Source organism: Glycine soja, chromosome 5 (genome assembly GCF_004193775.1).
Source record: "Glycine soja cultivar W05 chromosome 5, ASM419377v2, whole genome shotgun sequence".
Taxonomy (NCBI): Eukaryota; Viridiplantae; Streptophyta; class Magnoliopsida; order Fabales; family Fabaceae; genus Glycine; species Glycine soja.
In genome coordinates this window covers 40896408-40913773 of record NC_041006.1, presented here as the reverse complement: position 1 = coordinate 40913773, position 17366 = coordinate 40896408, and the positions used below count along the sequence as shown (strand labels likewise).

The following is a 17366-nucleotide window of genomic DNA, read 5'->3' as shown; positions in this document are numbered from 1 at the left end:
TTCTATCCATTTTAGCAGAATAAACATAATCGGTGGATCCCATAAAATTGCGCTAGTGGTTTTTTTTTTTTTATTTTAAAGATAGACAGTGCGGGTTAAAAGAGACTTTTACACTGAAATACATTCTAATTCATTGAAGACAGAAGTTAACTAATGGGTCCAGGGTCCAATATAATTCAAACTCAACTCTTGCATAAATCTATTTAACCAAACAGGCACAGGCTATTTCTATTGTGGCAAAAATATTTCCATTGTTAAGATCAAACACATATTTCTAAATTTATTTTTAAATTATATTTTTTAATCTATAAATTATAATTAATTTTTTTATAATAAATTTATATTTGAATATATCAATTATATTATGGATTAAAATAAACAATTAAAAGGATCATTAAAGTCAGCCTAGTAGTGAAAGTTTGGGTAGTTTGCACAAAATCCTAGATTCGTTCTAACCTTGTTGCCATTTTACATTAAAAAAAACAATTAAAACCAATAACAAATAAATATAAAAAGGAGAATTTTGAGACAATTGGAAGAGAAATGTTTTAGCTATTTGTCGAGATAGTGTAAAATGCATATCCACGAGAAAAAATAATATTCAAAATGTTATTTGAGTATGGAGGATAAGAAACGCACTCTTTAAATTGTGTATTCGGTTTTATAATATAAAAATATAAGGGAGTGTTTGGTTTGGTTGTTTTCTATTTTCATTTTCACTGAAAACAGAAAACGGTGATGAAAATGTGTTTGATTGGATTTTTGAAAACATTTTCAGTGAAAATGAAGACAGGAAACAACCAGAAAATGAAAATAATAAATTTTCGTTTTCAGTGTTTTCTCAGTTGAGAACAGAAACCTCATTTCGGATAAAATGAAATTGTGGTGACAATGAATGTAATTTTAAACAAATCTAAAAATACAAAAAGACAAAAAGTTAATATATCATAAATTTTCAGTATTTTTATTTCATGAAAACAAAAAACAAGAAGTCAAACCAAACATATTTTCAAAATTTTAATCTTTTGAAAATGAAAACAGGAAATGAAAACAAAAAATGAAAATACAAACCAAACACACCCTAAATATCTTAAAGATATTAATTAAAAATAGCAACACAAAAATATTTAGTTAAAAAAAGATTTGTAAGGTTTATAGCCTAGCAATTAGGAAGTATCTTTACTACCCTATTTCTTTGAATTTTCAAAAGCTTGGGTCCATACTCAAAGAAGAGAGACTAACAATTCTTGAAATTACTCCAATCCACTTCCCATCATTTATATAATTTCAGAATCTTAATAGATACAAAAAAGAGAGAAGGGATTGTTATGCTATTTCCTACTGGGTGTAAAGTATCCCCCTTCTAACTATCCCATACAATATGGACAATTTTCGGTTTCTATCCTACTTAACTGGAACAAAAGAACTTATACAAAGACTGATTCTGACACCTCTAATGTGCTATCCCTATCAGATATATATCACCAACCCCATTGCACTTTCTCAGAGTGTTCAACAGATTCTGCAAGCAGGTCATTGTGTCTAGCAACAAAACCTATATATTGATGCAGAGTTGCAAACCCCACCCTCACTAAGATCCTCCGCACACTTGTTACCAATTTTCACAGGCCATCTCCAAGACCATAATGTCTTTCTCCAAGCAGCAATGGCATAAAGGTGGTATAAAGATAAGAAACTAGTCGTGTGTTTGGAGGCACGGTAGAAACATCAGAAACTACGTCAACAACGTGTAACCAAACATGCTATAGATGATGTGTTTTCCATTTAATCACTACAGCAGGGCTGGTCAGGTCTATACTTTATACGCGTGCAATAGGAGAAAAAGGCGGGTTCAGCACATAGGATCGAGGAAGTCCTTTCTGATTCTTGCAACCAGTCTCCTTCTCAGTTGTGACTGATTTGAAAAAGAAATCAACATCCTCCTCAAGTAGCATTTTCAGTGAACTGCACTGAGATAACTGTTGGTTTTTCTCGTGACTTGCATTGCTGAAGGCAGAAGTTCCATGCAAAATGGCAACACAGATGGAGAATGCTTGTAAAGTGGATAATTGTGCATGAAAATCAACAGCATAATGCCCCTCTTCAATTCTTGTCATGCTGAAGGTAGGACTGCTTCCTTTTGCTCCCTGTGCACCAAAAGGTCAGACATGTATTAGAAAAAACAATAACAATCTCTTAAAGAAGCAAGTTAAAATGGTAACACTGAAGGAAGCAGAGAAAGCTGTAATAAGAAAGTGTTATTCGAAAACCTAAATAGATGCATCTCTCATGGAATTAATTCATTGATCAATCCTACTATTAATATCATTTTGCTTTCCTAAATACCTGTATGCATTCTATCTTTATATCAACATTTAGAAACAGCTCTAATTCTTCAAGCTAATTTGAGAGGATTTTCTAACTACAGAGACACTGCAATTTTGCACTGGATTGCACAAAAAGTTATATATATATATATATATATATATATATAATACAAAAGTACAACAACAGCTAAGCCTTATCCTACTAGGTGGGAGAAAGAAAAGATGAAGTGAATCACTAAAAATTATCCTACTAAAAGTATATTTGCAGAAGAACATGTTCATGAGATTTGACCAGCATACTTGAAAAAGCAGATGCAACCCATTAAAAAGTAAGAGGTTGATTAAATGTCTCAGAATGAAATGTTATCAATAAAAAATTTCCTTGGCCATTTATTATCAGTAAGAGGTTGGCAATTTCTCTGAACTCTCTAAAATTCAACCAGAAAAGTTTTTGCATTACGGCATATGGTTCGGTGGAAATCTGGAACATAACCAATGAATGGCTACATAAGAAAGTGGAATCCATTTTGGGAAATGGAATTAAAAAATGCCCATTTTTTATTCCATATTTGTCTCCTAAGTAATTCAAAATTAAAATACTGTAGCATTTAATCATTTTAGATTTTAGAGGGCAAGTCTTGGTGCAACAATAAGGTTGATGCCTTGTGACTTGGAGGACACAATGAAATTGCGGAAACAACCTCTCCACTAATCGGGGGGGTTAAGGCTGCATACATCTGCGGCACCACCCAACCCTCATTAGGTGGGGCTTGGGAGCCTCGTGCACTAAGTCTCCCTTTAATGTATTTTCAATTCCCTTCAAAGAAAGTGTCTGAAATTCAACTTATACCTGAACAAAAAGTTCCAATGGTTGATGTTCCTCCATGAGTGAGCAGTCTTCGGCAAATTGAATAGTAGGATTGCCTAAAAGAATAAGGGGACAGGCCATGTCCCAGCCACCACAGTCACAACCTCCACCATGCCTCAGTCGATCAAGTAATGACGAGGGAGCCTGGCTTTCAGCATTTGGCAAACCATGATTGCCAGTTGGTATTACCACCTTTACCTGTTCCTGGATTTGGTCATAATGAAGACTTTTTCTATCTTTTACTGCAGAGAGATCACTTCTGTTGGAACATTCTTTAGCACTTTTTCTTTCTCCTCTTTTGTACTTCAAGCTTTCTCTCTTAGAAAACGGAATTTGCAAGACAATGGCAGCAATTTCAAGGTTTGGATAGCATTCAGTGGACAGGTAAGGATAAGAATTTAAATCATCAAATTCAACACTGCTTGATAGAGGCTTGTCTTGAAGTTTATTTTTGACCACATGGTTCCCATCCAGCCCCAAAGTTTCCTCCTTCAATCCAACATGGGAAGCTTTTGGAGTTTTAGAACCATCTAGTTCACAGAAAGACTTTTTTTCACGCGAAACACTCTGCCTTGAGTGTGTAAAATCATACAACACAAATTCTGTCACCATAGAGTTGTCAAATACTTTGTCTTCTAGTTCAGAACCTAAATTACAGGAAACTAGCATCTGTGCTACTATTGAGGAATCTTTGTCAAAATCATGGGATCCCAACCCATTGGCATTGCTCTTCTTTCTATTATCAATTGAGTGAAAAGTATACACCCAGTTGAAAGCATTACCTGTTCTCCATGTCTTGGCCACAAACACATCTTCAGGGCACTTCACCTTGAACTCAAAAAACAGCACTCCATGTTTATTTTCCATTTTGAGATTGCCATGCAGATGAACTGGTGAAGAAGCTATACCTGAATACTGGATTTCTCTGCTGATAAATTCAGAAATAATGTCAGAATGCTTTCCTTTGTTGGATAAGTCATTTAGCAATGATTTTTGATAAGTCCTATGTCTTGCAATGTTTGCTATGCCATTTGATTTGATCTCACTATTTTCCTGTATCTTACTCACTGGACTTCTCAATGATTTTGACTTTGTGAAATGATTCAACCTTTTCCTGCAATGGGTGACTTGGACTTTTGGACTTGATCTCGATGAGCAATCACTTCCTAATGGAGATGGCATGCGAGAGATCCCTGCCTTAGCTGAGAGTGACTTTTGCAGCCAGTGGACCATGTCCTTTTCAACATGATAATTGCCATTGATTACAGAATCAGAAACTTTGTCACTTCTGGACTTCAAATTTATAGATTCTCTCCCTTGTACTGTGGCAGAGTTCTTATTTTTAACATCTGAATTTATACAGATTTCAATAAAGCTATTTGGAGAGTCTGGCGCCTTGCAAGTCCTGGACCTGGATATCTCTGAAGATCTCAGCCCAGAACCTTCATCATCTGAACCACATAAAGAATCAACAATGCTACCTACGAAAGAGGTGTCACTCCTCCTTGAAATTTCTATTTTTCTCCTTCCCTCTACCATGGTGCCCATTTTTTTTATACTTTTCACTTCCTCTGAACTCTGATACATGGAACTGCGCCTGGTTTCTGTATTACCTTCCAATTCATGAGGTCTAGAGAGATGGCTCTTACATGAAGAACTGCGGAAGCGAGCAAATTTGATCCCAGCAAAGCCCTCCTTGAGAGTAAAAAAATCATCTTTCCCAGTGGGTTTTCCCTTTTTAGATCTCTTCTTCACATTCACACAGTATTGATGAGGTGGAAGAACAGTATTGGGACTCAAACCCACTGAAGACTTGTCATCAAGATCCAGCTCCAACTCTTGTCCCATTGATGAATCCAAAGACCTGCAATACCATTAAGAAAAAAGAAATAACATATATTAGTTTGTGGCAATGCAACACGTACATACTCAAACAGACCCAATTCCACTTGACAAAATTGGCATAATGCTGCATGGTACCCTATCATCTAACAAATTAAAATCAGATGGCTACAATTACCCGGAATACAAGGGAGATCTTCCATTGAGGGGTTTTTTGTTGGACTAAAAGAAAAAAAAAGGCTATAACATCACATTGAGGAGTCCATATAAACTGTATCAAAACTTTGGCTGTAATAATCAAGGGATTCAGCTTCAAATATTTTAAAATGAAGGGATGAAAATAGCAATTGATGCAGGAAATAATATTTCATAAAACAAACTGTTTATTGCAATTAAGAAATGATGGCACTAAACACTGTAGAACAATTGTCCACATTCTCATAAAACATGTTATTTTGCAATGACAATTGTGACCTTGCAAACAAACATTATTGTAAAGGCCACGTCTCAGCAGTGCCCTACAAATCATTGGTTATAGTTAGATTAAGAAAAAAAGAACAATATTGATTCCAAGCGCCGAAAAAGAAATGCCTTATGATCTGTAGAGTACCAAAAAAATTGCAAAAGGAAAAGAGAAAGGCTGGAAAGAACGCTGTATAATCTCCATAACACCCAAATGTGAGTAAAGTGACACAGATGAGTGCTGCACAAATGTTTAATCAAAAACAATAACAAAGTACACAATGATTATGATACCAAACCATAACACGGAGAAATGCAAAGAAAGTAGGAATTTTTTTTTGAAAAAATAAATAAATAAGGGAAAAGGGCATACTAGAGTAGATCTTGGAGAAGTAAACTGAAGAAAAGGTGAACCCCAAGAAGCAGCTTCAATGCACAATCATAAATCTCCAAACTTGAGCATAAAGTGTGCAGGAGAATAACTTAAGAAACCAACCCATTTGATTAAAGAGTAAAGTCCTGGGCCATTTGTGTTGTTTTGTAACTCATTCACAAAAAGCAGTGGGGGAGACTGAAACAAAAAGAAAGCTCAGTTCAATCACCTCAATGGCAAATGGTGCCAAAAAGCTTTGTTAGAAACAGTAACGGAAACAACAGAGTGCAAGAGAGAGAACTCAGAGAAGCATTGAACTCTCTCTCACATGAGTAACAGCACCAAGCTACGTTAATGCACATGATGACCCTACTAAAACAAAGGCATGCTCTTCAAGCACCATCATGCCATGTTCGTTTCTATTTTTTTTTTTTTTTGCTTTCCTCATGTATTTATTATTGTTATTTATTATTGCCTCCATCCGTCTCATAATAATAAAAATATTATTTCAAAATAATTATTATTTTAACTTTTTAATATAATATTAATTATTTTTTCTACTCATATTTCTTATAATATTAATGATATATATTAAAAAATAAAAATAAATTAATAATAAAAATAATTTTATAAAATTATTATTTTCTTTCATTTATTATTAATTATTTTTTATTTATATAAAATAATTTAAAATAATAATTATAATAAAACATACAAAATATTATTTATTTGTGTCCCACATAACTGTCAGCATGAGACCAGCGATCTAAGCAAAGCAAGCGAGCAACCCGAGAAAGAATCGAGAGTGCCCTCGTGAGATGACAAATGACACCATCCAGCCACAAACTTTGGCTTTAAGTATTTTCACTTATTCAGTGCACAAAGGGAAGGGTAATAGTGGTATTTAATGTGGTCTTACTACAGTAACAGTGCCACTTGGAGTTTACCTTGTTTATGTTTCAGTAAAAAAATCATTATCTTATGTCTTCGGGAAAGGCAGGTATGACATAGTATATTAACTAATAAAGAACGGAATCCCACAATTAATTAATTAATAATTCAGTAAGTGTATCAGTATATATACATTAATAATAAGATACTACAATTAAACACCATGAACGGTTTTGTCGAATTGAGAATCAGATCTGCAGTTTTCCTATTGTGAGGTGAAATTTATTGGCAATAAAGTCTCTCAGTTGTTGTTTTATATTTCCCTATCGGGCAAGGCAAGTAACTGTAATACTCGGAGTTGAAGCACAATTTTACTTTTGTTGAGTTTGATTATTTCTTAATTAAGTTTTATTTAAAAAGAAAAAAACACGGAGTTGAAGGTGTTCAAAGATGTTTGACCAAATCAGATAGATTAAAGTGTTTTCGGTGTTTAATATAAGGTGCAATGCCAACAGGGGTAGAGGCGTAAATTTGCTTAAGATGAATAAGGACAAGGAGAGAACCTTATATTTTTTATGGGGGCAGGAGGTGGCCAAAGACAAGGGAGTGTATTTGCATGTGATTGGATTGGGTGGGGACGAACCCAAATTCAATGTCTGTGGTGTGCCTCACATCAAACGCATGGAATCTTGGACTCACGACTTGCCGTTTTTTCATCATTGTCCCTTTCGAATTTCATGTTATAGTTCAAAAATAAACAAATTCATATTATTATTGTTAAATTTTAAAGTCTTACACTACCCTTCATCCTCCCCAAAAAAGAAAAAGAACAAACTCCAACACCTCATGTTATCCGTGAAATAAAACCATTAAATATATTTTCTTATAGAGATCAAAATCATATGGAAAAAATTATGGAAAGAACCTGATCTCAATCAGGTTTTTTCATCCACGTATATAACAAATCCATGTTAAGAAATATGATCTCAATGTCACTCAAATCATCTTGGTATATATTATAAGTTTATAATTAAACATATTTAAACTAATATAATGATTTGAATTACTTAATTTTAATAAGCACATATCTAAATAATTCATTCAACCAATTTTTAGCCTACAAAAAGTATCTCTTGTGAACTATTTTTTCAAACTATTTTTTCAAACTGAAGATACTAGATAGAAAGTAACAACCGGATCCTGAACATTATCACACCCAAAATGGCAACACCCAGTGTTCCAGGACGTGTAAAACTCAAACGCAAATGGCTATAGTACCATTCTACTTAAGTATTTACAAACAACATTTAGTTAAAGCTATACACAGAAAACCAACGGTTCCGTTGTATGCGAACTATATACGATCTTTTGCTACTATCTGTACAAAAAAAAAAATCTAAAATTAACTACAGCACATGATAACTATTCCTAGCCACTAGTCAGCGAGTTTTGAAGCTTGGATGTTTCCATCTTTCCTAGACTTGCCAAATATTAAAGATGTCATTCTTTTCAGATTCACGGGGACTCACCAGCTTCTTCTCAACATCTTCAAATTTTGCAGTGGCCCATGGTGCCGTGCCTACACTTCTTTTTGAATCTGATGCATCTATAGTCAGCTCAGACACCTCATCACGGGAAGCAAACCAGGAATGACCACAGGCAGTACATTCCAGCTGAACGAGCAGGGCAACAATCAAGCAAAGTTATGAAAAGCATAGGAGATGGTTTTGGAATTACAGATATCAGTAAAAAGTAAGGTGCAAACCTGATATCGATCACCATGTCCAGCATGGATAATATCCCTCAAGCCCACCTTACCCTCTGTGCATCTATGGCATCGGGCACCTGTCATCTGTTTCCTGGGAAGAGAAAAGCTAATGGTCAGCAGATATCGTCACACAGTTTAACAGAACATGATATTGTGGCAGGAAATGAAAAATGACCTGCATGTGTTGTGACTCATCAGGCTCCTTCTTGGTTGTTTCCTCAGCAGTCAAACCCTCCTGCAGTTCAAATATTCAGTAAATAACCAAATAAACCATAGAATCGTCAACCAGATTAATATTTTCAAAAGCAGCTTTAAAAAATGATGGTTGTTTTATCAAAATCTAGTTATTTATCTGCTGTATTGGATAGAAAGGAGGAAAAAAAACACAAGAAGAAATTTGACAATATTTTTTTGAAAGTACATCTCCTAGTGTTATTAATTTTTTTTTTAAAAAAAAACTATTTTACAAGTACATTCAGTGAAATTTGACAAACACTGGAATTATTTTAGAATGCCACAACTACTTGTTTACTAACCCCTGTTCTTTTAATAAGAAGAAATCACATACAAAACGTAATCACAAATCAAATAAACACAACTAGGACCAAAATTTAGAAGTAAATGGTTTCATGAACATCAAAATTTCATTTCTAGTAAACTTACACCACTTTAAGGTGGACCAAAATATCTTTTGCCCATCAGTGCACAACTAAATAAAAACCATAGATATATTAGTTATTTAAAATAACAGCTGAGATTGCATAAGATGATATTTATCAAAATCAATTCAGTCCCTGAGAAAATATGCTTATTTTCATAGAAGCCCTTCTTCAAACCTTCTCCAATACACTAATGGAAGAAAACATGAAGCCAATCACTCCCTCAGAAGCAAATGGGATCCAGTTTCCACTTCAAACATCTCCCAACACCAAAAACACTCCTTTTCAGTAGCATGCCACTAAGCAAAAAAACCTTGACACCATCAAGAGCCTGCAATCTGTAGACTTCAGCCAATGAACAAGATCCGTGAAAAGATCTATATTTGTTGACACTCCATGAAGAAAACTAATCAGAGATCTGTAAATTTCCTCCAGCAGCACCCCATCTTAGCTGTCCGGTTCTTCCTCTACTTCCACATCCACCTCCTGTTGGTCGCACTCTCCTCTGTCACAGTCCTCCTGGCCTTCGTCTTCACTGGAGTCCGGTAGAATGTGTTGGTGTCACTTTTCAACGTAGATTGGTTACTTTGCATAATCCCAAATCCACCTTCAAACTGATTCACAAACTCCAAAATGGACAGCACCACCAGCTGAGAGCTACAGGCCGACATGCCAACCCACACAAACTCAACCGCTAACCCCTTCCCATATTCATACAAAACAACGGGTAGTGAATATCACTAATTTTCTACAGTACAAAAAGCCGCTATAGAGCCATGGCAGAAGCATTGTGGAGGGAAGGGTTGGGTTATTTGGAAACATTCTTATTTGTATAGACTATTAGGAAACAAGTATATTATCCAGCTTCAAATTAAATTAATAGGGACTGAGTTGCAAATAATTCCCTGCCCATCAGTGGACACAAGCATTTTTTTTATCGGCCAAATATTAGTTGTTAGTTTGTATTGTTGATCATAAAACTCCTAATACTATTTATAATCAATTAACCTCACATAATCAATGTTAGAGTGATTTAACCCAAGAAGGCTGCCCCATGAAAATACAAAGAAAACAAATCAACAGGTCAAATGCAGGGTGATCAAGATTGCTCAAGAACATAAGGAAAGAGTCTTTTTCCCCATTTGATCTCTCGCAACCCCCTCCCCCTCTACCTCAAGATCCAAATGTTCCAACTTTATCCAAAGACACTTAATAATCATAGGTTTTCACCTCCTTTTGCTATATGACAAGAATATCCATTAAATAGGTAGAATATGCTAAAGACTATTAAAGGTTGAACTAATAATATTGACTGACCAAAAGAATCACAAGATGCTGCTGACTTAAATCAGAAAATAATAGTAAAAAATCTACAAAATAAATTGATCATAAGAGCACAAAACTGCAATGTTCCAATGAAGTAATATATATATATATATATATATATATATATATATATATATATATATATATATCATCATCATCATCATCATCATACCTTCAACTCATTGGGCGTCATATTCAATATTATAGAAGGTTCCAACTCTCCATTTAGTAGACGGCGTGCTAGGATTGCATTGTTCTGTCAAAACAAAAGAAAGAGAATATAAACAAATCATCAAATCATCATTATCACTTCAGAATGAAAAAAAAATCGTATAAATAACATGGATAGAGGTGATAAACTTATCATAGGCATTAGTAATTGAGAAAATATAACTATTGTTATTGCAAGCCATTTTTTATTTTCTTTCTCCATTATAGGAGTAGATATTGTACATAAGTATATTATCTGTTAGCCTATTTTGTTTGAACAATCCTGCTCAAACACATAAATCAACAAAATGCGAGTGGGATTCTTGTGATAAGCTCATAAGAGTCAAAAGAGTGCCCAAAACAAGTGAAGCATTTAACATTAATAAGACGTCAAGAGGAGTGCTAGCAACACTCTCTCTCTCTCTCTCTCTGATACTCTCAATAATTATTTTTCCCCAAGCTTGCTCAGGAAGCCTAATTTCAGTTACAACTCTGTATGTGAGTCAAGTAACAAAGCATTTAAAATTAATATGACGCATGGGATTTAAGGAAAGGAATGTCCAAACATGCCAGGTGCTGATGAGCTGTAACAATAAATAGAAGAGGTTTGCAGCAGCTGAGCAACGTGGAGAAGAGGAGTGGATGTATTGGTAGGGCAACTATAATAAACCCAAAAAAAAAATGTTCCAACTTCCATCCCCTACCCCCAAATTGGGCAGGGAGGGGGGAATGAAGGTGAGTAGTGGAATTGGATGGAATGAATTTTATTGGGTTCCATGTCATGCCATCTTTTTTTTACAATCCAAACCAAACAATGGAATATGATATCATCTCCTTCCTCCAATCCAAACATAACCTTACTAAACTTACCCTTTTTGAAAACTGGAAAAAACTATAACAGAAATGATTATAAATGTGCTAAAAACTACAGCACATAATCACACAAATATGTTAATTACAATAAAAAGAAAGAAAATAAATCAGTTCAAACAAATTGCCAATTTCAAAATTACAATCAATAACTCAACAGTAGTAACATGACCAAGTAAAGATTGCCACCATTCTATCAGACATCTAATATATTAGACTTGGGCATTAGTTTTTCATAGCTACTATAAAAAAATCCATACGATAACAAAAAGTCCCAACTTATCCAAAATAAAATGTAGCAGCAATATATGTATTTTTTAATCATTCAAGTGGATCACTTATAAACATTTCAATCCATATTAGAAGAGCAGCTTCTAACCTTGAGATTAAATACTAATTGTCGTAGCTTTTGGTTATACTTCTGATAATCTGATGATAAGGTATCATGTGAAGCTTTTTCCAGAGCAACTACAGCTGGAACAGCATCATCTGGCCAAACAAAAGGCTTGGAACTCTGTAAATTGAAAAAAAGGAAAATACTGAAATCATTATAACCCTCAACTTGCCTCAAGGAAAAGGAAAATAAATAGAAAATTATGAGAAAACAAACAATCCATACAAGAGATGACCACGGCACCACCACCCAATTTAGTAATTCAACATGTACCTTTTGAACCTTGTCTTCACATTCGTTAGCAGATTCTAAACTTTTGTTATTGCTTCCATTGTTGGCAGCACCAGAATTGTCATTTCCTTTCTCTTCCTTCTTTATGCTGTCATCAGAATTAAACATGAATTGAACACTTTGAAGCAACTTCTCCAAACATTTGTCACGATGGGTATCTCCTGTTAGAGCATTGAAATCGACTAATATGCGATAATGTTCTGAGGCATTATTTACACAACTCCATGGTGTTTCAGGTTTCAGAGGTTGGTCCCCTTGACGAGTTGTTTCCTCCTCCTTTGAAACATCAAGAGGTGAAATGCTCTTTTTCCTTAAGATTCTTTTATTTTTCATCAGATCTTCCTGATCAGCAACAGGTTCTTCAGGCTCAATGTCAAGTAGTTTGCCCAAACGTTGAAGAGTTTTCTGAACAAGCTCATCAATTTCTTGCTGTTTATTGTCCTCATAGTCCTTATCAGTTAGCTTCCAGAGTTTCCTTTCTACTGTGTCATACACCTTTTGCACAATAAACCCAGGATGCTGCTTACGATTTGGAAGCTGTTTGTGTATGGGAACAAAATGAACCACACACTTATGCATAACAGATTCTGCAGGAACATCATCACGGTGGAAACTATAAAACAGCTCCCTTGTGTCACATGATTGCCAGCTGCCACCACCTTTTCTTTCAGCTTCTTCGGGACGATAAAACCACTGTCCTGTGACCATCATGCTGCCATTCAGGGATTGAGTAATGTCCTGATGGCAAAACAACCCCCAAAATCAGAAGGTGGAGAGAGAAAGGTCTATAAATCTAGATTTTGTGGAAAAGGAATGAATAACAGCAGCCTCACCCACACACGACAGAGGAAAAAAGGGGGGCTGCCAGACCCAAAATAACGTCAATGCAGCTCAAGCTGCTCAACAGCCATACGCTGCATACAACATGACAAAAAATTGGCAACCTAGTTACCAAATCTAAAAAAAAGGGCAACATAATGAGCAGAAAATTATTATTTGTATTCCATGTACTTCTGGTAGAATATATTACTTCTTCACCAATGCATGGTGTCATACCCTGACGGCCTGACGATCACCAAAATCCAGTATATGATATCAAAGCAGATACCAAGTGTCATAAAATCTTACTTTCCCAACCCAACAACATATCTTTGAAAAATATTGTCAACTGATGGTAGAATTATATATTTGACAAGAGAATTTACCTTGATAATCGCCACATACGGCTTTTGGTCTTTGTCCTCAGGCGTGAGAAGTATAGGGTCCTCCTGCAGAAACACAACACGCTTCTTATTTCAGAAGGTCTTAGAACCCACTTTTCACAAAACAATCATCAACCTCAAACAATGCACAAGCCAACTTCATGGCAGAAACCTCAAACTACACTTCTCTCTCAGTTGTCAGAAATGAGGAAGAGCGGCAAATATGAAAAAAGTAAACTTCTGGAAAGACTATAAATTGCACTGCCATTGGATAGAGACACTCTTATATATCTAACACTTTTTTTTTTATCTTCTCTCTCTTACTCTCTTCGCGGGTCAATTGTCATTTAGTGTAGGGGTGTCCACTGATTATTTTCCATAACACAATTATGCACATGACGTAAACCCTAGCAGAGGACAAAATGAAATCGAAACTCACGCGTTCAAATCGAATAGCCTGAAATAATTCCTACTAACGAGAAAAGGTAGTACCAGCGTGTATTGGTTTCCGTCGTACTCGAAGGATTCATAATGCTTTTTGCGGCCCCTTCCCTTTCCGGATAGCCTAACCGGTTCGCCAATGGGCTTGGCGTCTTCCTGCGGCGGTTCCTCTTCTTCGTTGGATCTCTCTTCCTGCTTGTCTTTGATTTTTCTCTTCTTCTTCTTCTCTTCCTCTTTCTCCTCTTCCTCTTCTTCTTGGAGCTTCATCCTCTTCCTCTTGCGCTGCTGCTGCTGCTGCTGCTGCTGCTGCTGCTGCTGCTTCGAACAGTTTTCTTCGGAGGCACTGACGGACGATTGCTGCTTGGGAGGAGGCGCCGGCGCCGGCGGCGCTTCGTCCTCGTCGTCGCTGGTTGCGACCTGAGTGAAGCGTCGATTTCCCATTCTTACATCCAGCGCCACCGTGACACGAGAATTTGGATTTTGTTGATGTTTGTGTCTGATAACAAATCGAGAACCTTGCTATTTTTCATGAGCCTTTCAAATAAGGAAAGGAAATTTTTTATACTTCTCTTATAAGTTAAGTGTTCGAATGTTATTTTAGTCTTGAAATTAAGAAAAAATTAAATAAGTTTCTGAAATTTTTTAGGATTTCATTTGAGTGTTTGAAATTAACCTCTTTCCTTGATTTGGTCCTTAATTCATGGACTCAAGTCATGCCCTAAAAAAAGTAATAATAATAACATAAATTTAAGAACCAAAATGAGACAATAGTTAATATCATATACTTAAATTAAATAAGAGTATGTTTGAATAGATAATTTTAACTTAGGAATGTAATTTATTAGAGAATTTAAATTTTTGTAATCTAGAATTCATTGTTTAGATACATTTTTTGAAAAATTTAAATTTTTGGAATTTTAAAACAGAATTTTAAACAACTAAAAATCTGGAATTTCAATTTCCTTCGGTGAGAAATTAACATTCTCTTCTCACAGTCTTATTTAACAAACACCATATGACTTGTGGAACATCGGTCTGAGCGTAGAAGAACACGTATAACTAGCACATAAATTATATTTTTTTATTCATTTTTTTCACCCTCATAATTTTAACTTTTTTATCCAAATACAAAATTTTGAAAATAAAAGAATTTCAATTGAAGTATTTAAAATTCTTAAAATTTTAAATTTCTCATGATTTTAAATTACTCTATCCAAACACACTCTAAGATTTTTTTTGAGTTTCCTTACTTAGAGTAACTAACATGATAGTGAGATAGAAATTCAAAACCGAAATTGGTCTTTTATTTTTTATTTATTTATTGAAAGCTCCAAATTCATTATGAATTTAGGAGAATATTAAGATGAATTACCTTTTGGCATATTACCGGTGCATTATTGGTATAGGTAATTGGATATAATATTTGTTTAATTAATGACCAGATTTGTTTATCAATATTAATCATTAATCAACTTGTTACTGTACCAAAAAAAAATACTAATCAATAATCAACTCGTAACATTATGCAACGAAGTTATCGGGTAAAACTTAAAAATAAAAACAAAAATATCATATGATATTTCAATACAAAGAAAACAATGATAAACTATTAAGTGAAAAGATAGTTTGTTTGGGGTCGAAATTTCAGGAAAAATTTATTTTTTATTGTGAAATTATCAAAGTAAGACATCGATAGACCAATCACTATTTTTTAAAACATGGATTACTTACAAAGTTTTTAGTTAAAATGAGGTTAAAAATTGAAAAAGCAAATGAAAGTACTAATAATTTTAAACAAAATGCTTAGGAAAATGGTATCCGAAGTTCCCCAAGCTACCAAGGCGATATGAGATTCCAAATTCTTTATGAAAGATTTTATAAAGAGGGGCACAAAGGAAAAGAAAAGGTTTTTGTTCAACTCTAAATGAACTGTTAACAAAAGGCTAGGAAGCTCCCCTCGTTCAAATGAAGAAGAATAATTATTTTTCCACCAAGTGATAAAGGGAAAATATTCTATAGTGAATGAAGGATGTAACTGAACCACTCCTACCAGAGTGGTATATAAACACAATCCATTTAATGAAGAAAGGTGGTTCAACTATTTGGATCAGTAGTAATAATGGGTCGCCCAAGAAAAACACTCATTGGTGGCTAGAATTTAGTCAAGAACGAAGATTAATGGTCAGGCAAGAAGAACACTAATTATTGTTAGAAAATTAAAACAAAATGAAAAAAATAAATAAGAAGAAAAATAAAGCCTTTAATTAAATAACAAAATAACAATAACAAAATAACTTTAATTGACACCACATAAATGCACTATATCATACAATAAGCACAACAAAAAAATAAATTAGAAAAAGTCTGGGTTGAAGCGCGTAAACGTTATTCTTAGAAAGAAAGCGTTCTCACTTGCGACAATTCGATCCAAACCTTCTAAATACCAATGTTCTTCTCTAAAAAAATGTTGTTTTGCTCATGTGTTGTGTTTTTAGTAAGGATGAAAAAGAGGTATATATATATATAGACATAGACCCCTTATACAACAACAATAAAATATGATAATTTAAAACCAAATATGATCATTAGAAACCAATTTATAGGTTTCAAAACAAACTCAATAAATTATTGACTTATTAAAATAAAATTTTAAAAAGATAAAAAAATCTAATTTTACATAACAATTTTTAAAATAAATGTTTTATTTTATAAAAAAAACTAATATAAATAATATATATTTATAAATTTTAAATTATAACACAAATATTTACTAACAATTATAACTAGTTAATGGATTACTATTACTTTAAAAGAAAACATTTCCTATACTTCTTTTTTGCATGCTACTTCCTTCTTATTATGACTATTAACTATTTTATATCTTTACAATTGACGGCCGAAAATTGCTTTCGCACCGTTATGGTCGCTCACGCTACAAACATGTCAAGTTTGGAAGTATTTTTAAACCAATAATATCAACTTACAATTTCCTTAATACAACAAAGATGTGAGTGCCTTTAATTTATTAAAACTCACAAATAAAAAATATAAAAACTATTAAAATGAAAAATAAAATATTAAAAATGTAAATATAAATAATTTTAATATTAAATTACTCATTTGATCCCATATAATTTCATTATTCTTATTTTTTTAGTCTTTATAATTTAAAAGTGATTTTTTTAATCCTATAATTTATATTTTAATTATCTTTTATTCCCTGTAATTTAAAAGTATTATTTTTAATTCTTATAATTTATATTTTAATTCTCTCATATGAAACTATAAGAACCAAATAATAATTTAACCTAATTTAAAAAAGACATAAATTAATTGAAATAAAAACTAAAGTATAATTAGTTAAACTTAAGCCTCGAAATTACACTGTGGTTGAGTGGCGTAAGGGGAAACACTGTTTCAGCTTGTCAGCGTGTGAACCGTT

The 17366-nt window shown here is 33.8% G+C and overlaps 2 protein-coding genes across 5 annotated transcripts; both read right to left on the bottom strand.

Annotated features, from left to right (window-relative positions):
• Positions 1–1232: 1232 nt before the first annotated feature.
• On the bottom strand, positions 1233–6248 carry LOC114413376. Of its 2 annotated transcripts, none has more exons than XM_028377736.1 (3): positions 5873–6248; positions 3178–5059; positions 1233–2147 (listed from the first exon to the last, which is right to left on the bottom strand). In XM_028377736.1, exons 2-3 carry the CDS (start codon positions 5041–5043, stop codon positions 1821–1823), a joined length of 2193 nt encoding a protein of 730 aa, XP_028233537.1. In that variant the 5' UTR covers positions 5044–5059; positions 5873–6248; the 3' UTR covers positions 1233–1820. The 2 variants fall into 2 exon arrangements, with proteins under 2 accessions (XP_028233537.1, XP_028233538.1); XM_028377737.1 differs by lacking the exon at positions 5873–6248 and adding an exon at positions 5216–5816.
• Positions 6249–7943: 1695 nt separating this feature from the next.
• On the bottom strand, positions 7944–14480 carry LOC114413375 (probable E3 ubiquitin-protein ligase bre1). Of its 3 annotated transcripts, XM_028377735.1 has the most exons (9): positions 13976–14480; positions 13487–13549; positions 12264–13019; positions 11976–12110; positions 10689–10772; positions 8707–8766; positions 8529–8615; positions 8293–8436; positions 7944–8141 (listed from the first exon to the last, which is right to left on the bottom strand). In XM_028377735.1, exons 1-9 carry the CDS (start codon positions 14363–14365, stop codon positions 8118–8120), a joined length of 1743 nt encoding a protein of 580 aa, XP_028233536.1. In that variant the 5' UTR covers positions 14366–14480; the 3' UTR covers positions 7944–8117. The 3 variants fall into 3 exon arrangements, 2 of the variants coding, with proteins under 2 accessions (XP_028233536.1, XP_028233535.1); XR_003666899.1 differs by having other exon boundaries at positions 7944–8436; positions 8529–8622; XM_028377734.1 differs by having other exon boundaries at positions 7944–8436; positions 13976–14479.
• Positions 14481–17366: the final 2886 nt, after the last annotated feature.

Bases quoted from the DNA above. Each gene is read 5' to 3' on its own strand.
- LOC114413376 (XM_028377736.1), bottom strand. From the start codon at position 5,043: ATGGGACAAGAGTTGGAGCTGGATCTTGATGACAAGTCTTCAGTGGGT. The intron at 2,148-3,177 runs GTATAAGTTGAA...TTTGGTGCACAG, and splicing joins CATTGGAACTTTTTGTTCAG to GGAGCAAAAGGAAGCAGTCC.
- LOC114413375 (XM_028377734.1), bottom strand. From the start codon at position 14,365: ATGGGAAATCGACGCTTCACTCAGGTCGCAACCAGCGACGACGAGGAC. The intron at 13,020-13,486 runs GTAAATTCTCTT...TTTTGCCATCAG, and splicing joins CGTATGTGGCGATTATCAAG to GACATTACTCAATCCCTGAA. The intron at 8,767-10,688 runs GTATGATGATGA...TTTGAACTGCAG, and splicing joins TGACGCCCAATGAGTTGAAG to GAGGGTTTGACTGCTGAGGA.